At 43.2% G+C, this 25,389-nt stretch overlaps 1 protein-coding gene across 2 annotated transcripts in view; it reads left to right on the top strand.

Annotated features, from left to right (window-relative positions):
• LOC149029970 (ascorbate transporter, chloroplastic-like) overlaps window positions 1–25,389 on the top strand; it is a 64,910-nt gene that overhangs the window by 26,089 nt on the left and 13,432 nt on the right. For both annotated transcript variants that reach the window (XM_089142286.1, XM_089142285.1), the window contains 2 exons: window positions 4,917–5,054; window positions 7,192–7,293. In XM_089142286.1, the coding sequence (XP_088998412.1) occupies window positions 4,917–5,054; window positions 7,192–7,293 (240 nt within the window). The remainder of the gene's footprint in view (window positions 1–4,916; window positions 5,055–7,191; window positions 7,294–25,389) is intronic.

Here is a 25,389-nt window from a genome sequence, read left to right as displayed (position 1 = left end):
TTTTCCGTATCACCGGTTTCGCCTTAGGGTCTATCCAGAGTTTGTGCTCCGCAATGGCCCGATCGATCCTGTGCATGTCCTCAGCAGACCATGCGAATACATCTTTATTCCGTTGAAGAAATAACTTCAACTCATCTTTAAACTCTTCCACTGCTCGTACCCCGATATAAGTAATCTTTTTCTCATCCTCGGTACACAAATGGATTTGCTCCAGCTTTCTCCACCGGTTCGGGCCTTTGCATCTCTCGTCTCTTCCCGATCATCTCGAACTTCTATGGGGAGGGCAGTTACCTTCCTCGGACCCTCCTTGTCTTTTAAATAGGCAACATAACACCGCCGAGAGATCTTCCGGTCGTAGGAGACTTGACCAATTCCCATATCAGTCGGGAATTTTATCTTCAGTGTTTTGTCGAAACAATAGCACCTATCTTGGATAAAGATGGTCGCCCGAGAATCATATTATAGGCTGGTAGTTCTCGAACCACCAAGAAATTGATTCGGACAGTTGTTTCCTTAGGAAAACTTCCAATGGATAGATCCAACCGAACCGATCCTTCCGCTACCGCAGATGACCCCCGCAAAGCCATATAGGTGTGTAGATGAAGGTTTCATCAAGTCCCGATCCACCTTCAATTTTTGATACACTTCGTAGGAAATTAGGTCACCGCAGACCTCGTATCAATCAAAACTCTATGCACTTCCCGCCGTGCAATCTCTACCTTGATGACTATAGCATCATCATGAGGTAAACAAACGTCTCTTTTGTCTTCTTCGCTAAAGGTGATAGAATCTTCACCATTCAGCTTCTTCCGCTTCTCGCCTCCCGCTCCAACAAATTTGGATTTGGTTTTTAGACTCCGAATGATTCGGGCTCTGGACCCCCGAAGATGGTAAGGATCGGTGACCGAGTAGCAGCTTCAATCACCTCCTTGCCTTTTTTAGACTTCGGGGCCTCCCTCGATCGTTCCGAACTAACCGAACGATCCCTCTTTGGAGCAGCCGCACGTGGCCCACGTGGCTCCTCCCTTCTCCCCGCTAACAAAACCGGACAGATGTCCCCGAGATATCAATCTCTCAATATCTCGCCTTCGTATGACGACAATCATTAGTATAATGACCATAGTCCTTGTGGAATCGGCAATACTTTTCCCGATCCCGCCGCTCTCCGGGTTTCAAAAGAATTTTAGGCGGCCACTTCAAAATATTTTTTCTTTTGAGGATATTCAAAATATCAGCCCGAGGAGCATTCAATGGAGTGTACTCACTTCTACCGGGGATCTTTGGCGCCAAGGCTGGGATTTTCCAACCCGATCGCGAACATTCTTCTTTGGCTTCGCGTCGTCAGAGCCTTTTGTTCCTTATTGGAGACTTTATTATCTCCTTGGCGCGCATCTAGAATCTCCATGACTTCACCGCGCTTCGGCATCTCTCGTACCAACTCAAAGATAAGTCGTGGGTATATCCCGTAGTAATAACTCCAGGAGTTTCCGATTAGTGAGTCCCGTGAATAGAGCGGTTCTGCTACTTGTTCATCCAAGTTTTCTATCTCCATCGTCACTTTGTTGAATCTCTTCGAAAACTCTCCGATCGATTCGTTCTTTCCTTGTTTGACAAGAAACAAGGTTTCTTCCGTTTTCTTGACTCGTATCCCACTCGGAATCGCCTCCTATGAATTGGCGCGCCAATTCGCCAAAGTTTACGATCCTTCCGAGGGGAGGTTAGAAAACCACTTTTGTGCCGCTCCAGCTTAGAGATGAACCAAAACCCCGCATAAAATTTCATCGAATTACTCCGAAATCGCCATGGTCTCGTTGGTAATAGCCGATGTGAGCCGTTGGATCTCCGGAGCCATCGAATGTTGAGAAGGTAGGCAAACGGAAGTTATGGGGAAACCGATATCCCGCAATTGGCTCAAAGAAAGGAGTCTTCCGAATGACCGAGTAAATATCCTCGCTTATTCTTCCCTTAGCCAACCGCCCTAACTTCTCATTGATGTTGGCCAATTCTTGACCAACTGGGTCGGGTGATCTTCGGCAATATGATCACGACCTCGATTAACACGATCATCTCGTGCTACTCGATCATCACGAACAGCCCGTCCTTCCCGAGCGTTCCTCTCGTCACGAATCGCTCGATCATCACGAACGGTTCTTCTCGACAAAGGGTGAGTGAGTTCTTACCCCCGTATCCAACCTTGTATTTGAATCGCTTGTACTCTCTTGCGGTCTGTCGAACCGATCGCCTCGCCTCGGTTGATCATCGATCCTCCGAAGTCCTCGGTCTCCTTCACGGAAATTCTGATCAACATTCCGGTCTTCACCATTCTCTGGTCACGTGGCAATGCACGTCTCCCCGAATCGCGTTGATCGTGCTCTTGTGGTAAAACCACTCGCCCGGTGAGCACGCCGGAGTGCTTGGCTCACCTCCAAGAGTTGAATCTTTACCTGATCCAATTGATCTTGGATTGTATCAGGAGGAGGATTACGTCCTCCCCCGGCCATCATCCACTTTGATAGGATTTTGGGTTTCCCCGGGAATATCTGGATTATTCACCCCGTGTATTTGAACACCGGAATTGCGTTGTGCAGCAGCGGCTGCTGCGGCTGCTGATCTAGTCACCATGGCTTTTCAAGTCTTTCCCACGACGGCGCCAAATGATGCGTCCAAAATCTGCTCACCCCTTGGATCTCCACGTGATGTCCTCGCAAAACGAAAGCGTCAAATGTGGCCCGACCGCCGGGGTCGGGAGTCCACCTCCGAAGGCTAAGGCAGCTTGATGAACTTAATCACAAACGGCTCTGCTAGAAGCACGTAGCTAATGAATGAAGAAACGGGAAAGGTGATCTAGATAGCGAACGCCGATAGTTTAGGTCTATCGCATGTATCCGAACCCGAGTCTCGTATAGTATTCTTTTTGATCGATTGATCCGTCCCTCACCTTGTATGGTAGTGAGGTTTATATAGAGTGTACCATCGAATCTCCTTCGTTGGATGCACTCGAGCCTTCTTCGGGTAGTCGTTGGATTTCATCGGTGAGAGATCCGCTGAGCGATAGACTTCTACTAGTTTGGGCTAGTAGAGGACTCCCGAGATAACCGTTAGGTTATGCGATAGTTATCCCTTTGATGATGATTATCCGCAGCCGTCGCTTTGAGTCTCTCGTCATCATCGGGTGATTACCCTAATCCATAAGTAAGATTAGGGCACGCTTGCAGCCGAATAAGCTTTCTTCTTCAGCAAGCCATCTTCCGGACCCGGTTCACTCGGGAGCGATTCGGTTTTCTCCGTCTCGACCGGGGTCAAGGGTCGGACCAGGTATGAACCCGGTCTGATCATAAACTCTCCATATCAGAACTCAATAAGTTTCATTTTTTGAAATAATCAGTTGCAGTTCCTACTGGCCAGTGAACAGTAGTAGGGTTAGGCTGTTAGGAGGTCTTTGATACGTCACATTGCTTAATAGTTAATGCCTATCCTTATGCAACTTGTTTGAAACAATTTGAAGCAACAATTCCTAAAGGCAACTAGAAGACTGATTTTCCATTTTAATTTCTCTAGCTAAGATAAAATTATTTTGGAATGTCCATAACAAAAATGGAGTGGGTTTATTTCAAACTACTCCTCTATAATCTTCGTAAAAATTATTAAATAAATTCAAACTCTGATTTCATCATTCTTGGCTTCCAGGCATTAATTCATGGCCGTTTAGGAAGGTTAGAAAGTGGAAATAACTCATCTGATTCACTAATTTTTGAGTTATGTTAGACCACCTTGATGACTTCTTATAGATGAAAGTCACGGGTTGCCACAAGGCCATAGTTATTCTCAATAAACTAAAATTACACAATTCCATCTATTTAGTTTTTTATTTTTATTTTTAATATAAAAAAAGATGGCTTGTGAATTGACATCTGGTGCATATTCTTTTTAGTTGTCAGCCTTGATCTACATTTAAAATCATTCATCTCCTGATTTCTGATGCGGTTATATTCCTTTATTGTTTCCTCCTAACCATATTATTAAATCTCGTCTGTTTTATCCGCCCCCCCCCCCCAAAAAAAAAAAAAAAAAAAAAAAAAAAAAAAGAAGTCAGTAAGGCCATTTTGGGGTTTAAAATGCCAAGTTATACAAATTTTGACCAAACATGAATTTTGTAGAGAAGTATTTTGAACTCTTTTTTTTTTGTTGTCTTGAAGTACCTCCTAGTTTTGGTCATGTAAAAATTCTCAAAATTTTAGAGATTTCAACAAATTTCGTTGAGTTATTAACAATGCTATGGACATTAGATATTGGCAAATCTATTTATAAAAAAATGGGAAACAGAATAGCAGAAACCTGATATATGTGGTTGATAAATTGTTCTGCACCAGATTCGAAGTCTTGGTCAATTACTCAATTTTTATGTATTGAATGTATCCTCTAGTGTACCTTTGAACTCATGCAACTTTCCTGAATAAATGAAGTTTTATATGATTCAATGGGCTTTTTGAAGTACAGTAAAGTTTGGACAACACTTAAAGCTGACAATAAAAAGCGTCCATTTGGATTAAAAATTTAAAAACAGAAGGCTCTGAATCATGGTATTGAGAATTCTCAATTTCTGGTGATGTCTGACCAAGATTGTATTTTCTAGGAGGTTGTTTCTTAAATTAGAAATTTAGTCTTCCTAGGTTAAGTGTTTAGAGTCCTAGTTTATTTATTATTTTCCCTTCCCAACTGAATTTATGTGTCTATTTTTGGATTGTTAATTAACTCAACTCCAGTGATCGAAGTCACATTGAATCTTCAGGAGGTTAATCTCTTCTTCGTCTCTTTGATTTCATCTTTAGATTCTGGTTGACAAATTGAGTTTTTGTTGCATGCATAGGAGATAACAATGAGCTTAATTTATCTTAGTTCTTCCCTTATTTGTCCAGGTTTTGAAGTTCAACCTCACTGAGTCTGGGTTATTGTGTGTTTTACCATGGTTAACCATGGCCGTGTTTGCAAATATAGGAGGGTGGATTGCCGATACTCTTGTAAGCAAAGGTCTTTCTATAACCTCAGTTCGCAAGGTAAGCTCTGCTTAATATTCACTATGGAGCATAACTGGCAAATTATATAAAGACTTATTTGAGTCCCCAACAAGTGGATGTTTTAGTGATCAACTGTGCCTATGTTTCATTGTTCCAGAATGTAAAGGTATTTAATGGGAATGTAAAATAAATTTTGACCTTATCATTAAATTTAAGACCAGCAATAAGCTAAAAAAGAAGAATTAAGAAAATAGAGGAGAGATTGACAAAGAGAAAATGGAAGAGGAAACCTGTTCATGTTTTGCATTTTTGAAAAAAAAAAAAAACCAAATCATGGCAGCTGTTTATATTAATAATGTGAGAAAACATGATACCCGACACAAGAAAGAAAAGGAAAATACAGTAGTGCCTTTGGGCTTGTGGGCTTAACATAAAGACTAATACTTGACATTAACAATAATCAAAATTAGTTACTTTTTCTGTTCTTATTTGTCTATAATTGTCTGAATTAGCATAAAGTATTTTCCACTGTCTTATAGGCATTTAATTATAGGACTAAAGCCCCCTCTCACGATTGCTTTCACAATATTTAGTATTTTCACTGGGAAGCGTAATCTCACCCTAAGCCACAAGTAAGGTTATGGTAAGTGATGATCATATGATTTTCTGCAAGGCTGAGCCCACATCTCTATCGTCCATCATGTCCTCCTGTCAATTCTGAGTCTCTCTTTGGGCTTCAAGTCAATCTCCTTAAATCCTAACTCTTTGTCTTTGGGACTTTCAAGTCCTTCATTGCCTCTTTTTCTTCACATCACAGGCTTCTCCTTGGTTCCATCCCAGTAAAATACCTCGTGCTTCCCCTTCTTCCTGCTTTGTTTGGGGTTATCTCTACACTCCCATGTTTGACCCAATTCGGAAAAGACTCTACCTTTGGAAGGCAAACTCCTATGCTTGAAGGCTTATTTTGATCAAATCGATCCTCCAATCTTCCTACATCTACTGGTGTGGAGTCTTTGCCTTCCTAAAAATCATTATCAAAGTCATGGAATCCCTTTTCTGTGGGTTTCTTTGGAAGGGTAAAAATCCTTCAGATTCCTTCACCCTGTTAGTTGGTCCAAATGTCCAATACCTGTAAAGCCCAAATCTTGAGGAGGTCTTGGAATCTTCCACATAAGGGACTATAAAACTGCCAACCCCCTTAAACTCATTTGGAAAAATTTCCTTAAAGAATCTCATATGGGTTAATTGGGTCTACTCTTACATGCTCAAACATAACTCCATTTGAACTGCTATTTTCTCCTCTCTAACTCCTGCTCAATTTGGAGAAAACTCCTCTCTCTGCGCGCGTTGGCCCTCTCTCAACCATGTGCTTCTCCATTGCTGACGGCTTCAATATATCCTTCTGGCTCGACTCTTGGCACCCCTCAGGAGTTCTCCATGTAGTGGTTGTCTGCTCTGTTTGCTCTGGGTATCCCAAAAACTCCTTCCTGGCTTTCCCCTTCCATTCTCTCCGTCTCCTTGTCTTCCCCAAATCCCTTCCCTTGGGAGCTTGATTCAATCTGGCCTTACTCTCTTCCCTACCTAGCCCTGTTCCCTCTTGCAGTAATCTCCTTTGGCTCCCCACAAAAAATGATATCTTTGCTGCTGCCTCTACCTGGTTCCACATCTTCCCTCCTTCCCCTAAAGTTCGTTGGCACAGTATTGACTGGTTTGCAGGCCAAATCCTGTGCCTGTCCTTCATTGTCTGGAGAACCCTCACGGTCTGTTTTCCCATCCAAACCCTTTCTTTTACGGCTTGATCTGTGGCCCCTTCCTTTATCTTCTGCTCCTTTGATGAAGACATCCTTCACCTCTGCTTCTCTTGCCTCTTGACCAGACCCATCTGGCAGACTTAGTGGGCAAGTTGATGTTTGGTTCCCACAACTCACAGATTTAGACAAATCGCAACATGCACAGATGGACTCCTAAAGCCACATCTCTAAGCCGGAGTCCCCCTCCCCCTTTGTAGGTTCCCTTCTGGGGTGTTTCTCATATATTATTGCGTTCACCCAAAAGAAAAAATGAGGTCATGGTAAGTGAGTAATATGTTAAAAAATTATCAGTGGAACCATGAACTTAATACTTTCCCTGCTTTCTGGTTTCCTTACCCCCCCTCTAAATTCTTTCTATGCTGCAGCTCATGCAATCAATTGGCTTCCTGGGTCCAGCTTTCTTTCTAACGCAGCTAAGACATGTCCGCTCTCCAGCCTTAGCAGTGTTATGTATGGCATGCAGTCAGGTACGCTCCCATTTATTAGCAAGTGGATATTGGACTGATTTTATTAAAACATTTTCGTGTTAACTTGCTTTGAGAATTCCATTTTCCCTTTGCTAGGATTGTTTTTGCCATTTTACTTACTGATGCCAGAACTTTAAAGAGAATGATACTAATTTTATAGATCAGTATCCAACACCCCCTGGCGGGGTTTTTATTGTATTGGTATGGTAGTGTCCCCTTGAACAAACAGTAGACGTAATGACACTGAGAACTAACTTTCACTCAACATAGCTGTGTCATTTATGGTTAATTTCTTTGCATGGATGCATAACTAGTTTGTCACAATAGCGATGTGTCATTCATAGAAATACAAAATAAGTTAAACTTAAGAATCAGATAAAGAAATATTGAATAAACTAAGCTGTTTCACCTATATAGAGTCTCACAGATCAACTTTTAAGGGAAAATATAAAAACCCCAAAGCTGCAATCAGATTTGATATGTGCATAAAAAAGCCAACCAAATTGAGGAAAACCACTGCAATCTTCAATAAAGAGAGAATTGTTTAGTTAGTATTTGTTTGCTTCGTTTCTCACCGCAATCTTCAATAAAGAGAGAATTGTTTAGTTAGATTTTTTTTTGGATAATAAATAATTATATTAAAGAAACGAACGCAAGAGAACAAGGTCTTTAAGAAGAAGACCGAAAAGCAGAGCTAAGACCCTGGAGACAACAATAAGCCTGTTCCTTGGGGTATCATCAACAGGGGGTGGGGAATATTTAATAATCTAGAAGAAACGTCAAAATAGATGTCGTTCCAAATCCTGTCTATAGAGCGAGATTGGAGGTCCATCTTCGAAGATTGCGCTCCCACCAAAGGTGGTGGATCAAGGCACAAAACACTAGCTTACCGATCTGATCATAGATGGAAGATCCTGAAAAGTTTATCAAAATCCATGACCAATCTCGCTCAAATCCATAGGAATGCCTCGAGCGGGCCAAATGGAAGAAATGGCTTTTCCCCATATAGATTTGGAGAAAGGGCATGAAAAGAAAAGGTGTTCTATGTTCTCCGAACAGACCAACAGAGGGTACAGTAGGGGTTAACAGGGATGTGGCGGCCAATAAGGAAGAATTGGGTGGGAATGGCAAGGTTACCCCCTCTAGGGGTATTTTAATGATAGGTTCTATAGGAACTGGACGATCCTATTTGGTCAAATACCTAGCGACAAACTCCTATGTTCCTTTCATTACGGTATTTACGAACAAGTTCCTGGATGACAAGCCTAAAGGTTCTTTTATTGATGATATCGATATTAATGATAGTAACGATATCGATGATGACCTTGATACGGAGCTGCTAACTATGACGAATGCGCTAACTATGACGAATGTGCTAACTATGTATATGACGCCGAAAATAGACCGATTTGATAGCAATTTCTTCCTATGGAAGATTAAGGAACAAGAGGATTCAATCGGAAATATTGAAAAATTCTTGCGTAGTTCAATCAAATAAAATTGTTAAATGATCCCCTACTAAATCTCGATCGAATTTTCATATTTATTATCAGAATAGTGGAAACATGCATGATTCAATGGGTTAGATCCACTTACTTTTTCTTTTGTTTATTTTGTTGATTTCTAATTTTTACAGTAGAATTGATTTGATTGGTGTTGCTGCACAATCCTGTTCGTCCCTTCAGCCGGTTTAATCTGCACAGATGAGCTCGACCGTGGAGGTCGAGTTTTCACCTCCGACGATCTAGTTAGAAATCCGACTAAGGAAGGCAAGAAAGTAATGAACAATAATAATACGAATAGTGATGGCTCTATTCAGCGTACCTTTCTCTTGTGTTCTCATACCTTTTTATAGCCTTTCTCTGTATGATTTTGAGTGGGACTCAAACCCTAATTAGGTTGCCTTCAGAATCTTAGTCCTTGAGCCCTACTCGAACATGAGTAGTAGAGTCCTGGTTGAATACTGTTTCTTTGGCTAGAATCTTATTCAGATTTACCTTATTATTCAACCTTTGTATTTATCCAACTGACCTTGACTTGGTTGGTCTAACTTGGTCCGAGCTGGTCGGACTAAGTTTGAACCGAACTGGTCTAGTTGTTCTGGTCGAACTGGGTTTAAACCGAACTAATTCAGGTTTATTTATTCTTTCCCATCCCCACCCCCCCCCCCCCACCACAGCCCCCCCCCCCCCTCTTCCCCCTCCTGCCTGCCCCGCCGCCCCCCCCCCCCCCCCCCCCCTCCCCCCTCCTCTCCCCCCCCCCCGGGGGTGGGGGCGGTTGAGGGCGCCGCCCCCCGCCGCCCCGCCCCCTCCCGCCGGAGGAGGCCCCCCCCCCCCCCCCCCCCCCCCCCCCCCCCCTCTCACCCGCCGCCCCAGGGGGCCTGATTTTTTTTTTTTTTTTTTTTTTTTTTGGTTTTTTTAAGGCCGCGAATATTCGCCTTCTCCCCGCCGGGTTTGTTTTGGTTTGCTTCCTTCCCGTCTTCTTTTTTGTGCGTTGGTTGGGGGATTTGTTTTCTTTTTGGTGATTTTAATCCTTTTGTATTTGTTGGTAATACATCAAAAGTAATTCAATTCAATTAATTGATGGGGAAAAAATTCCTTACCTGAATTCGCTTTCCCTTACTTGAAGTATTCGCAGCGGAAGTCTAGATCCACATTCTCGTTCCACCACCAAAGATTTACCGGCGAGATTCCACAATCACAGGGAAAGGGAATAATATCCACAACCCAAATGCCGTGGATTAATGGAATGAAGATCAAATACTAGGAAAGAAGAATTTCTAAGCCTGCGATTCTAAGAGAGAGGGAGAGAGAGATGGAGCCGCCGTTTCTCAGAGATTCGCTCGTGCGAATGAATCACTCAGTTACTTACTCACTAATGCGGTGGTTACCAAAATATATAACCCTATTTTGTAACCGCCCTAATAGTGAGTTTCCAATATTGCCCTTGGGCATTTAATTTATTAATCAAATTAATAAATTCCAACAGCTCCCACTTGCACAAGGGCAAGTGTTAATCTTTCAATGTGTCCCAGACACACTTGTATGTCCCAGATATACACATTCAATCTCTCTGTTATGTATCCCAGATACATAGACCTCTTGTGTCCTAGACACATGTATATCCTAGATATACATATTCATTGATCTCTTCACTATGTATCCCAGATACATAGACCACCCGTGTCCCGGACACTAATATCCACAAGTCATACCGGCAAAATGGGTTGTGCGACCGGTGATATACACACACGCGTGAGCCCCAAACTAGAAACCTTCCCGCAGGGCCGAATGGCACATCACTCATAGAAACAAATCAAATAAGCATTAGTATAACACAGTGTCCTAGGTTTATTCAAACTCACCAGACTAAAGGTATCTCGATCCCTCTTAGAGATCACCTTCTTGTCCTTAAAATGTTCACTACTCGTAACACATACAGGTTGGCGCCAAAGAACACTTTTTAGGGTGCAGTTGAATCAAACCTTTCCTTTCGCCCTGCACCATCACTACACTTAGGATTGACTCCTTTCCCAAGTAGTGCCCCTTTAGGTCGAATCAATCATGACCATAGGTAACACCCCAAAGTAGCCACATCAACCCTTCGTTTCATGATGTCGTCGAAAGTCACTAAGAACACTAATGGACCATAAGGTCCAGGACTCACACAATGAGAGGAGCAGGGATCCATCCTCTTATTTCCAATGATCGCTAAGCACACATAGTATGATATATGTGCTATGGTGGAACATTCTATATATAATAGAATGTATGTCTATCTCAACACCATACAGGTCTTAGTCTAGTCGCAACCTCTTGCGCCTAACCCGAGTTTCTTTATTGTCGCCACCCTAGCGCCACATAAAGTACTCGCACCTGGCTCCTATAGGCAACATGAATAGTGGGAATATTCATGTCGATTCTCTTCACAATAGAGAAACTCATCTTGATTCCAAATCAATGCGACATCATGATTATGAATTGACCTACACAAAGTCATTCACAATCTGTCTCATCTCTGCTCGCCTCCAAGGCGCCAGAGGCGAATGCTCGTGTGAGTGAGCCATTCTCTTGCCTATTGACATATCTTGTTTTATGCTAGCAAAAACACAATCACACAGAAAGTGAATAAAAAAATGCTGGAATGAACTCATATTATTCATTAATAAGAAAGTCTCAGTACAAAAACAAGTCACAATCTACGCAAGCCCAAGGATTTTACATGAGAAATAAAAACATCCTTGGCTATGGGTTTGGTAAGAGGGTCAGCTACCATCAAACTAGTAGATATGTGCTTAAGTACAACTTTCTTCCTTGATGTAATGTCTCTAACAAAGTGATATCTCAACTGTATATGTTTGGTCTTCCCATGATACTTGGGGTCCTTGACATAGCTAAGAGCTGCCGTACTATCACAGTAGACAAGGGCAGCCTCTTTGGATGTCATCACAATCCCAAGATGTCGAAGGAATCTCCTCAACCAAACAGCCTCTTGAACCGCAGCTGAGCATGCCACATACTCGCTTCCATGGTCGAGAGGGATATACAAGCCTGCTTCTTGCTACACCACGAAATGGCTCCGCCATTCAGCAAGAAAGCATATCCAGAGGTTGATTTGCGCTCATCAATGTCTCCAGCCCAGTCGGCATCACTATAGCCAACTAATCGCAAATCCGATCCTTGGTAACACAACATGTAGTTACTCGTTCCTCTGAGATATCTCAATATCCTCTTGACTGCTTTCCAGTGCTCTATGCCTGGGTTTGATTGGTACCGACTAACCAAACCCACTGCATAACAAATATCCGGCCTAGTACACATCATAGCGTACATAAGGCTACCCACTGCACTGGAATATGGAACTCTTTCCATCTTGGTTTTCTCCTCTGGAGTCTTAGAACCCATATCAAGGCTCAAATGCAAACCCTTCTCCACTGGAGTATCAATTGGTTTGCAGCAGTGCATCTCGGTATCTCGTCAAGACATTGTCAATATAGGTCTCTTGAGATAAACCCAGGAATCTCTTTTGCCTATTTCTGACAATCTTGACACCAAGCACATAGCTTGCTTCACCCATGTCCTTCATATCAAATACGGAGGACAACCATTTCTTAATGGTTTCCAATAGCTCCTTGCTATTGCTAGCCATAAGTATGTCATCTACGTACAGTGTCAGAATGACATAATTATTATCAGATCTCTTGGTGTAAACACAGTGGTCTTCCTCAAGCATGGAAAAATCATTTTCCATCATAGCTTGGTGGAAGCGCACATTCCACTGTCTAGATGCTTGCTTTAAGCCATATATGGACTTCTTAAGCTTGCATACTTTGCGCTCAAGTCCATGTGCTTCAAAGCCTTGAGGTTGATCCATATAGATCTCTTCCTCAAGTTCTCCATTGAGAAAAGCAGTTTTTACATCCATCTGATAAAGCTCCAAGTCCAACTGAGCAACAATGGCTAGTATGAGGCGAATTGAGGCAAACCTAACCACAGGGGAAAAAGTTTCCTCATAATCAACGCCCTCTCGTTGGGTGTAGCCCTTAGCCACTAAACGAGCCTTGAATCTCTCAATAGATCCATCCGCCTTTCTTTTGATCTTGAAAACCCACTTGTTCCCAATTGCCTTTCGGCCTGGCGGCAAGTCAACCAAGTCCCAGGACATGATTAACTTTCATCGACTCCAACTCTTCCTTTATTGCTTTTAACCATTCCTTTGAGCTTAACCCCGCAAGAGCTTCCTGCACGCTCTTTGGTTCATGCTCATCGACTGAAATCATCTCACAGTCGATCTCTTCAGGAGTTATGAAGTAGGCTTCATCCTCTATGTCGAAACGTCGATGAGGAACTAGCCCGCGCCCACTACGGCGCAAGTGCATGTCAGATTGCTCACCGTCTAAGGTAGCTATCACATCTGCACTCCCACTCCCACTAGGATCTTCTGGATGAACCCCAGGTTCATTATCCAGAATCTGAATCCCTGGAGTGACAAGACCACTATCTTGTATCTCAAAGAATTCCAATGATTCTTTGTTAACTCCTGAAAGAGATGGAAAATCATTCTCCAAGAATGTTGCATCCCTAGACTCAAGTTCCGTTCTCCTCTCACTCTCATCTAGTCCAATGAAGACATGGCCCTTTGAGGGTTCAGAATATCTCACAAAGATACACTTTCTTCCTCTGGGTCCAAGCTTTCCATATTGGTGAGAAGTAGAGTGAACATATGCTGCACATCCCCATGAGTGCAAGTAACTCAAATCTGGCTTCCTTCCGGTCCACAACTCATATGGTGTGGAAGGAATCGATTTGGTTGGAACTCTGTTGAGGATATAGGCCGCAGTCAGCAAAGCATCTCCCCAATAAGAGATGGGTAGATTTGCTCGCGCCATCATGGATCTCACCATGTCTAGCAAGGTTCTATTCCTCCTCTCAGCAACCCCATTTTGCTGTGGAGTCCTTGGAATAGTAAGTTGTCTAGATATCCCCTTTTCATCACATAACCCTTTGAACATATCGGAGAGATACTCTCTTCCTCTATCCGTTCTAAGAGTTTTAATCCTTTTATCTAACTGATTCTCAACCAAGCTCATGAATTTCTTAAAACATTCCAGAGCTTCTGACTTATGAGAAACTAGATAAATGTGACCATACCTTGTATAGTCATCTATGAATGTGATGAAATAAGACTGTCCTTTTCTAGTATGCACATTCATGGGTCCACACACATCTGAATGGATAAGTTCTAAAGGAAGAGAGGCTCTCAAAGCCTTTTTAAATGGTTTTCTAGTTGCTTTTCTGCTAGACATGACTCACGAAGTTGGCAAATCAGATAGTGAACCTTGGCCTAAGAGACCTTCTCTTGCTAACCTTGTTCATCCTATCTAAGCCAATATGTCCTAGTCTAGCATGCCACAAATTAGAATCAATACACACAGTATTTTGGCAAACAAAAGCATTACTAGAATTAAATGAATAATCAATTGTATCCAATACAATGAAACCATTATCAAGAAAACCATAACCATAAACTGTATCACCCAGAGATACAAAACCAAAGAATTGTTTTCAAATACAACTCTAAAACCATGTCTTAAAAGATAAATAACGAAAACAAGATTTCGCCGAATGTCTGGAGCATACAACACATCATGGAGTAACAACGGTCGGCCACCTCGCAAAACTAATTTGCATGTGCCTATGCCATGAACCTCCACGCTTGAGCTGTTCCCCATCGTTATTCTTTTGCTTCCTCTTGGAATACAACGGTATTCCACGAAGCTCGAGCGTTCCCTTGTTATGTGTTCTGTCGCACCGAATCAACAATCCACAAAGGATTTAGTTCAAGCAAGCATAGTAGAACTTGTTACATAACAAGATGAGGTATAACACACAAGTACATACCTCTTGCTCAGTGCAATCACGAGCAAAAGGACCAGGCTTTCGGCACTTGAAGCAAATCAAAGGTGATTTCTTCTTGCCAGCACTAGTCCCCCTTGAACGCTTGAGCCCACTCTTGTTTTTGTTCCCACCCTGGTTACTTTGCTTGGACCGCTGAGGTTGAGCTTTCTCTCTTGCGCTTGAAGCCTGCACTCTTACTAGTGCTAGCTTCAGCATCAAATACATCGGTTTGAGGGGTATCGGCCAACATCCGATCCTCATCAAGCTCAAGGTGCTTGGCAGCTTGATCGAAAGTCTTGACCTCATCGGCATGAGTCAAGAAGATCTTCATATGCTCCCAAGTCTTTGGCAATGACCGATGACTGCGGAGACTTGCTCCTCATCGGTCTTCGGCGCCCACATGCGCTCAACTCACTAATCATGTTAGACATGATGGTTATATGCTGCCTCATGGTGTGACCCCGGCGCATCTTATAACCGTCAAAAGTGAGTCCGAGCTGGCGGCCTCTTGTGGTGGAAGTCCCTCCATACTGGAACTTCACGACCTCCCACAAAGACTTTGCAGTCCTATGCTTCTCATAACGAGCATCAGGTCATCCCTCATGGAGCTCGGGATTGTAATCCCGGCTACCCGGTCTTTCCTCTTCCAAGCATTGTATATATCAAGGTCCCTGCGATGCTTGTGCGGTGGTACCTTCCTCAGGTGGGTTCATGGTCTGGTTTATGGTCTCCAACATATCCTGCTCTTCCAGGAGATATTGCACCTTTCGGTGCCAGAGGTCATAATTCCTCTCATTTAGCTTATCTCCTTTAGTGAGGTCAGCAACAATGCTCTTGGTAGCAGCCATTTTTCTAGAGATATTACATACAAGAATGAGTTCAATAAATATAGCATAAAACACAACTCATGCAACAAAAAATCACACTAGCATAGTCAACCTGTGGGATAAGCACTTAAACCAAAAGAGACGCTAAAAAACATTCAATCAAATTCTCATGCAAACCCACATAGACTTATACACTAGCTTCATTCTGTGCAAGAAACATGATTGATAGACCCATAAACAAAAAATAGTTTTATTAAAATAAAACATTCAATCATGTTCAAGCTATGAGGTGGTTCACACAGAACACTTCTACCTCATTAGCTCCCACTAGGCCCCAATAGGCCCTCAATGCCCAAACATCACACAGTCTGTCGGGCCATTGGTGTCCAGTAAGTTAGAAACACATTCTGAACTGGACAAACCAATATCCAAAAAAATCCATCTCCCAGATGGACTGCCGTCTGCCCAGACGGAATTCCGTCTGCCTTTTATGCCCAGACGGATGACCGTCTGCCCAAACGGAAATTCCGTCTGGCATTCTGTGACCAGACGGATGACCGTCTGGCCCAGACGGATGACCGTCTCCCAGACTGAAATTCCGTCTGGTCACCGTGACCACTCCGATAATAGGCGGAGGACGATCGCCGTCGGTCCACAGATGACCAAAAAACGGCGATTTTTCAATTTTTCTTGAACGAAAAAAAAAAAAAACGGTAAAACACGTTTTTTCACTCAAAAAATCATCCAAAAACACATGGAAAAATCCAACAATAAAATTTTTTAAATAAAAAATTATCATCATGGATTATCAATTCATGCAAATCTTCATTAAGGAAATTCACAAGGATCTCTCACTCAGATCCGAATCAAAATTAAAGGTTTCCAAAAACCCTATCAATTCTCCCATGGGTTTCGTATTAAACCCTTGTTCCTCCCATTGGATCCATACAATAAAATTAAACAATGGGGAGGAACAATAAACGTGGGAACCAATGGCTCTGATGCCAATGTTGGTAATACATCAAAAGTAATTCAATTCAATTAATTGATGGGGAAAAAATTCCTTACCTGAATTCGCTTTCCCTTACTTGAAGTATTCGCAGCGGAAGTCTAGATCCACGTTCTCGTTCCACCACCAAAGATTTACCGGTGAGATTCCACAATCACAGGGAAAGGGAATAATATCCACAACCCAAATGCCGTGGATTAATGGAATGAAGATCAAATACTAGGAAAGAAGAATTTCTAAGCCTGCGATTCTAAGAGAGAGGGAGAGAGAGATGGAGCCGCCGTTTCTCAGAGATTCGCTCGTGCGAATGAATCACTCAGTTACTTACTCACTAATGCGGTGGTTACCAAAATATATAACCCTATTTTGTAACCGCCCTAATAGTGAGTTTCCAATATTGCCCTTGGGCATTTAATTTATTAATCAAATTAATAAATTCCAACAGTATTTCTCCCTTTTCATCCGTTAGATCTGGATTTGTTAGGGAGTATATAGATTTGAACTTCCTTTTCTCTTTCACTTTTTACTGTTTTCTTTGTTGTACCTGTGGAGAAGACGGAAGTTGCAGTTTCTCTAAAGTGCCTTTTTTCGACCTTCATAGGAGTTCTTTCTTCGATTCCTGCCACAAGTAAGTTCGTCTTCCTCTCCTGGTTATTTCCATCTACTTTATTCTTCATTTGGTGTTGTATTCTGAGCGTGCTTTACCCTTTCTGTTTTTTTATTTTCCTTGGGTTTTGCTTGTCAGTTCTTTCATTTCTGCAACTCTAGCCTTCGTATAGGCTTCTTGTTTGTGATGGGTGTTAAGAAGAAAGCTTCTAGGCCCTCTAGATCTTCCCCTATCCCCCCCTCTTCTGGGAGCTCTTCTGTTCGTTTTGAGAACAGTGGAGCTGCTTCTTCTGGATACAGTGACACAGAGAGTGACACTGAACTTGATCCGACCTTGTCTCCTGGTACTCGTCCCAACCTACTTAGTGATGCTGAATTAACTTCATTAAGTATTCGTAGTCGGTTCAGTACGAACAGGACACGTTGGTTGCTTAAGCTTTCTTCTTCAGCCTTAGCTCTTGAGAGAAGTCGTCCTAGGACTTCCGAACACATAGATTTCGACCCCAGTACTTCGGGTCCCAATTTTTATCCGTCCGAGCTTACCGAAAATGATTTGGAGGATATCCGAGCTCGGTACTCCATTCCTGATAGCTTCATACTGAGGGTTCCTTCTTTCCATGATCGGGCTCACCGACCTTCTCCTGGTGAGTTTGCAGTGTATGAAGATGCCTTTGTCAGTGGTTTCAGACTTCCTGTGCACCCAATCTTTTCTGATATGCTTAATCATTTTGGGGTTTGTCCAGGGATGTTGGCGCCAAATAGTTGGCGCAACATAATTTGTTTCTGGGGATTCTGTAAGCAGTCTGAGGTCGGTGTCATTCCGACCTTACCTTTATTCCTTCAATTTTTTATGTATAAAAAACAAGAACAAAGTCGTTGGTTCTATCTCTCCAAACGAACTTCCCTACAAACTGGGTGGGAGGGTAACTTCGTAGGATCAGGTACTCTTCCAACCAATACCAAGGGTTGGAGGTCTCGTTACTTCTTTGTTCGGTCCGCTTCTGTCCCCAGCTTTCCGACCTCTTGGCCCAAATACCCTAAGGAGGATTCAAATGCCATTCCGCCTTTATCTCATTCCGAACAGGAAGCAAGGGATCGAATTCGGATGATCCCCACTGAAGATCGGAACTTGCTTGCTGTGAATGGATATTGTCCGGAATATCCGAATATCCTTCATTACTGGGGGTTCTTGACTGGTAAGAAGAGTTTTCCTCTTTTTGTCTATTTGTTTCTTTATCATTTTTGTTCCAAGTTATCTTACTCAGGAAAATGATGCAGTGATGCTCGGAGAGGATGACTTTGAGGAGGTCGTTGCTACTATGCAGCAAGTGGAGGTGAAACATCCGACCAGGTCGGATAAAGCTTCAATCGGTCCTCGTCTCTTCCCCCAAGGGAAAGGCGATCGGGTCCGAAAGGAGAAACCTGGTGACCTGCCTCCCCGCCCTTCGAAGAAAACGTCCAGCTCGGAGAAGACTTCGGATTCCAAGCTTCCTCCCCCTTTGGGAGATGAGGTGTCTTTTAAAGACACTCCGAGGTCGGAGGCTGGAGCTTCACAGCCATCCAATATTCTCCGACCTGATTGGTCGTTAGATTCTAGCTCCTCGGTATTTGAGGGAACTTCCTCTGTCATTTCCCGAGTTGCTAACGAGTGGATGTCCGGAGTGCTTCTCCTGCCGACATGGCTTACCTGGAGAGTTTTGGTCGTCTCAAAGCTCATGCTATTACTGTTAGGTAAGTGATCTTCCTGCCCCTTTTTGAAAATTTCATCCCTTTGGTAATTGTATCTTTAACCAGTTTTCTCTTGGTTATAGGATGGCTTGCGCTATGGCTCAATCCGTGGGTCAGAGTATTCATTCAGCTCGGGAGGATTATTTTGCGTTGCAGAAATCCGAGCAACGCATTAAGGAATTGGAAAAAGAGGCATCATCTTTGAAGACGAGCAAGGATTCTTTGATTGCTCGGGAGGCCGACCTTCTCAGCGAGGTTGCTGCTCTGAAAGGGAGAAATGAGGCTATGGAACTTGAAAGAACTTCTCTTCAAACTAGCCTGGAAGAAACCCAAGGCTCCTTAGTTGGGAAAGATGCTGAGATCTCTAGCCTCCGAGCTAAGTTGGAGAGCTCGGATCACCAAGTGGCGAAGCTGATGAAAGCAGTTGAGGAGAAAGCTCCTTATGTTTTTGAAGATATCCCCAACGAGCTTCGCTTTGAGGTGATCAAGAGGTGGGTTAGGACTTCTAGCTGTAAGAAGTTCATGGCCAAAGTAGCTGCGCCCGGGTATATTTATGCTCGGCGTCATGCCTGCCAGGGTATCATAGCAGCTTTCAAAGACTTGGATTTGGAACGATTTCAAGAGCTGATCGATCCTGGAATCTTTGACGACCTTAAGATCCCCCGTCCTTCATGGTGTGCTTCTCGAGCAAGGTTTCCTAAGCCGCAACCGGTTGAAGTGGCTGAGTTTTTAGATTCCAATTGGGATCCCTTGCCGGAGGTTGGTAGCTCGGGAACCTCTACGTCAAAGAATGTGTCCGGTCTGAAGAAGCCAGATAGTAAATCTTAGTCTATCTTTCTGTAAACTTGATTATTATCGTCCTTGAGCTTTCTTGAAATGATCTTTTTTTTTGTATGGATAACTTTTTGGTATGGAATGAAATATTATTTTAATCTCCAAAGATGTTTTTGGTCAATCGTTGTTCCTTTCTTTCCAAGTATCATCTTCTTGTGCTCGGGGAACTTTTGCTTATCGACCTTAGTAGGTCGGTCGCCTAAGTATCCTAGGACTTTTGTGCCTTAGTTGCTTAGGGCCCTTTGTGCCTAAGTGACTTAGGGCTTTTGGTGCCTAAGTTGCTTAGGGCTTCTGTGCCTAAGTTGGTTAGGGCTTTTTGGTGCCTAAGTGACTTAGGGCTTTTTGTGCCTAAGTTGCTTAGGGCTTTTTGTTTTTCGACCTTAGTAGGTCGGTGGCCTAAGTGACTTAGGGCTTTTTGGTGCCTAAGTGACTCAGGGCTTTTGTGCCTAAGTGACTTAGGGCTTTTGGTGCCTAAGTTGCTTAGGGCTTTTTGGTGCCTAAGTGACTTAGGGCTTTTGGTGCCTAAGTTGCTTAGGGCTTTTTGGTGCCTAAGTGACTTAGGGCTTTTTGTGCCTAAGTGACTTAGGGCCTTTTGTTTTCCGACCTTAGTAGGTCGGTGGCCTAAGAGACTTAGGGCTTTTGGTGCCTAAGTGACTTAGGGCTTTTGGTGCCTAAGTGACTTAGGGCTTTTTGTGCCTAAGTGACTTAGGGCTTTTTGTTTTCCGACCTTAGTAGGTCGGTGGCCTAAGAGACTTAGGGCTTTTGGTGCCTAAGTGACTTCGGGCTTTTGGTGCCTAAGTGACTTAGGGCTTTTGGTTTTCCGACCTTAGTAGGTCGGTTGATGAATTTCAGTTGTTTGTCAATACCCCCATGATCATCTTAGCTAAGTATTATAGCTTAAGCTGTAATGATATGTAGAAATTTCAAAAACTTTAATCAAAAAAAAAATTCAAAATGTCTGAATCACCAATTATAGTGAGTATCTAAACAATTTAAAGACGAAAACTGAAAGAAAATTCCAAAATTTGTTGAGGCTTTTATACTATTGATACTATTTCCTCAAGTTGTTTGAATTCCAGGTCCGAGGTATGAGTTGGCCGGTCTCTGGATCGCGCAGCTTGTATGCTCCTGGGGCAACTTGTTGTACTACAATGTACGGTCCTTCCCAGTTTGGAGCAAGCTTTCCTTGATTTGTGGGATCAGAAGCAGATGATTTGCGGAGGACCAAATCTCCAGGGAGGTATTGTCGCAGTTTAACCCTTGCATTGTAGTGTGTTGCAATGCGTCTTTGGTATTCCTCCTATCTATATTGTGCTTTATCTCTGACTTCCTCAATGAAGTCTATGTTTGCCCTCATTCCTTCGATGTTAGCTTCCTCATTGAATTCTTCTTCTCTGATGGATCCGACCTTAACCTCTACGGGAATCCGAGCTTCGACTCCATAAGCTAGTCGGAATGGAGATTCGCCGGTGGTAGTCCTGGCAGTAGTTCGGTAAGACCATAGAACTTTAGGTAACTTTTCTACCCATGTGCCTTTAGACTGGTCCAATCTTTTCTTTAATCCTTCCAACATTGATCTATTAGTAACTTCCACTTGGCCATTGCTCTGTGGATATGCTAAAGAAGACCAACGGTGCTTTATACCTTGCTCTTTACAAAAACGTTCGAATTCAGCATTTTCGAACTGTTTACCGTGGTCGGTGACAATGATTTTTGGGATACCATACCGATACATGATATTATGTGTGACGAATTTTTTCATCTGGTCGGTATTGATGGACGCCAGTGCTTCAGCCTCCACCCATTTAGTAAAGTAATTGACTGCCACCACCAGGTACTCTCTGCTTCTTGTGGCCTTGGGTAGTTTTCCTACCAGGTCTATCCCCCATCTCGCGAATGGAATCGGGGAGAGAGTTGATGTCAGAGGCATTGCAGGAGCATGGGGTATGTTGGCGTGTGCCTGGCACTTGTCACATTTGCGGACGTGAGCCTTCGAATCTTGTTGTAGTGTGGGCCAATAGTATCCTTGCCTTATTACCTTGTCTGCTAGGGCTCTGGCTTCTATATGGCCTCCACAGTTTCCTTCATGAATTTCTTTTAGGATGACAGCTGCCTCAGGAGCCCCTACACATCGTAACAATGGTCGGGTGAGAGACTTTTTGTATAACTTATCATTTCTGACAGTGTATCTGACTGCTTTTTGCTTTACAGTTCTAGCTTCTTTTGGATCTTCTGGTAGTAAATCACTTTCCAGATAATTGATTATTGGAGTCATCCAACCATGCTCGGTCTGTATGTGCATCTGGTCGGTCAGATTGATGCTCGAAAACTGTAGTTCTTCCATATATACGACCGGGTCTGCTTCCATCTCATCCGTAGCCAACCTAGATAAGGCATCTGCCTGCTCATTTTCTGATCTAAGGACTTGTTGGATTTGGATGTTTTTGAAGAATTGTCTGTATTGGTTGACCATGGTCAGATATTTCGTCATCCTTTTTTCTTTTGCTTCATATAGCCCGTTCACTTGATTCACAATTAGTTGCGAGTCGCTTCTAACTTCGATGTTCTGAATGTCAAGGGCTTTTGCTATACGAAGACTTGCTATCAGTGCTTCATATTCTGCTTCATTGTTTGAGGCCTTGAATTGGAAGCGTAGTGCATACCGTATTTGGAATCCTCGTGGGCTGACAAGGAGCAATCCCGCTCCACTCCCCTGTGCGTTGCTAGAACCATCCACTGAAAGTATCCATCTTTTGATGCTTTCGGAAGTGGCCTCTTCTTCTTGCTCATGCTTTGGTTCAGAAGTTTCAAGGATGAAATCAGCTAGGACCTGAGCTTTAATAGCTGGTCTTGGTCGGAACTCTATTTGATGCTCGCTTAGCTCAACTGCCCATGATACCAGTCTTCCGGCCAGGTCTGGTCTGTGCAGTATTTTCTTCAAGGGAAAATTTGTTAATACTATAATAGAATGTGACAGAAAATATGGTCTCAGTTTTCTGGCTGCTATGACCAATGCCAAAGCTTGCTTGTCCACTTCTGGATATCTTGTTTCGGCATCAAGGAGCACATGGCTCACATAGTAAACGGGGTTTTTGCTTGTTTTCCTTCATCTTGCACTAGTACTGCACTAACAGCCGGGGTGAAGTTGCCAAGTAGACGATCGGTTCCTTTCCCGTGGTCGGTCGTCGTACGAGCGGGGGTGGAGTTGTTAGCTTTTCTTTCAGATGTTCGAAAGCTTGTTGACACTCCTCGCTCCATTCTGGTACTCCCTTTTTGGAAATATTTTTTAAGGCTTGAAAGAAAGGTGAACATCTCTTTCCTGACCGGGCTATGAACCTGTTTAAGGCTGCTACCTGACCAGTGAGACTTTGTATTTCCTTGATGCTTTTTGGTGGTTTCATCTCTTGTATGGCTTTTATCTTCTCGGATTAGCTTCTATTCCTCTTTGGGATACCATGAACCCCAGAAATTTTCCTGAAGATACTCCAAAAGCGCATTTTTCTGGGTTGAGCTTCATTTTGTATGCTCGGAGTACCTCAAAGACTTCTGCTAGGTCCTTTAGATGGTTGAATTGAGATGTGCTCTTTATCAGCATGTCATCAACGTATACCTCCATATTCCTGCCTATCTCTCTTTCGAAAATTTTGTTGACCGCTCATTGGTAGGTTGCCCCAAAGCATTTTTAGACCAAAGGGCATTACTTTGTAATAATAACTATCCCTATGTCAGTCATGAATGCTGTGTGTTTCTGGTCGTCTGGGTTCATCAAGATTTGGTTGTATCCTGAATAGGCGTCCATGAAACTGAGCATCTCGTGCCCGGCGGTTGCATCGATGAGCAAGTCTATCCTTGGTAGAGGATAACAATCCTTCGGACAGGCTTTGTTGAGGTCGGTATAGTCTGTGCACATTCTCCATTTTCCGGTGGCCTTTTTTACCATCACCACATTGGCCAACCAAGTTGGGTGGTCGATGGGTTTAATGAATCCGGACTGCTTTAGCTTCTGAGCCTCTGTTCGGATTGCCTCATGCTTTTCCAAAGAAAAATTTCTTCTTTTTTGTATTACTGGAATTGCTTGAGGGTCAATATTTAACCTGTGCTCGGCTACTTTTCTGTCTATTCCGGGCATGTCTTCGGCCGACCATGCAAAGACGTCAGTATTTTTCTGTAGAAAGCTGGTTAGACTATTTTTGAATCCTTCTTCTTGTTCTGCTCCGATCATAGTTCCCTGATCTTCCCTTGAATTCAGCATAATCTTTTCCAATTTTTCTACCGGTTCGGCTCTTTGCATGTTTTCTTCATCACGATCATCTTTGACTTCGACCGCCATGGTAGAGCTTGTTTTTACTCTCTTTCTCATGTAATTGGCGTAGCTCTGCCTGCTTCCCTTTTGGTCGGCGGAACATTCTCCTATTCCCTTTTTTGTTGGGAATTTCATCTTCATGTGTAAGGATGATACTACCGCCTCCAGGGTACAAAGGGTTGGTCGTCTTAAGATCATATTATAAGCTGACAAATCTCGGACGACCATAAAATTTGTTTGGATGACCCTGTCTCTGGGGTGTTCACCAATACGAAGATCTAATCTGATGGTGCCCTCTGCTCGGGTTGAGGTTCCTGTGAAACCGTATAAGTGCGTCCCACAAGGGATCAGCATTTTCTCGTCTAGCTGTAATTTATGGAAAGCTTCTAACGACAAGATATCTGCTGATGACCCAGTATATACTAGGACTCTATGGACCTCTGTTCCGGCCAGAGTGACTTTGATGACAAGGGCATCGTCGTGGGGAGTGTTTACCCCCTGCTTATCTTTGGTTGAGAAGGTGATTGGTTCTGAAGTGATCTTCTCACCTGGTTTCTCAAGCTCGGCATTCCCCACATATCGTGCTTTTCTTTTGGCTTGTCTACTGGACTCCTCAGTTGGACCACCGATACAGTAAATATTGGTGGTCGTTTTTGATTATCTCCTCCTTCTCGTGGTCGGGACTTGTTTTGGCGTCCTTCTCTCTCGGAGATCTATGCCTCTTTCTACCCCCTTCTACTTGCTTTTGATCAGGCTGGGTAGGTTTGAGGTATTTTACAAGCCGCCCTTGATCGATGATTCTGTCAATTTCCTCTTTTAGTTGTCGGCAGTCATCTCGTCCGGTGTCCGTGATCTTTGTGGAAGTCGCAATATTTGCTTTTGTCTCGATTTCCTGGTCGAGAATGTAACTTTTCGGGCTGTTGGAGGATTCCTCGATCTTTAATCTGCATCAGGATTTCCGATCTCCTCATGGCCGGTAACCTTTCCTGTTCAGGTCGACCATCCCTGGTCGGGTTTATGGTCGATCTTCTGACAGGTTGGTACTTTTCTTTGTACGTTCTCGCCTCCATGGTCGGATGCTCCTTTTTTCGAGATTCAATTGTTTCTGATATCTCCGCTTGCTTGTGGCATCGTTCCCGGAGAGCGTTATACGTTTCAGGCATGTCATTCAAAAGTCTCTCAAGTAGGCCTTCATGGGTGAGTCCTTGGTACAAGGCGTGGAAAGCTATCTTTTCATCCAGATTTTCAATCTGCATGGTCAGTTTATTGAATCTCTCAAGGAAATCTCCAATGGACTCTGTTCGCCCTTGTTTTACAGCGAACAAGGTGTCTTCTCTTTTTTTGGTTTCTACTCCGCTTTGGAAACGCAATAAGAAAGTCAAACCTAGATGT

This window comes from Hakea prostrata, chromosome 1 (assembly GCF_041222555.1).
Source record: "Hakea prostrata isolate BN-2017 chromosome 1, UWA_Hpros_2, whole genome shotgun sequence".
Lineage (NCBI taxonomy): Eukaryota > Viridiplantae > Streptophyta > Magnoliopsida > Proteales > Proteaceae > Hakea > Hakea prostrata.
This window is presented reverse-complemented; position numbering and strand designations above follow the sequence as displayed.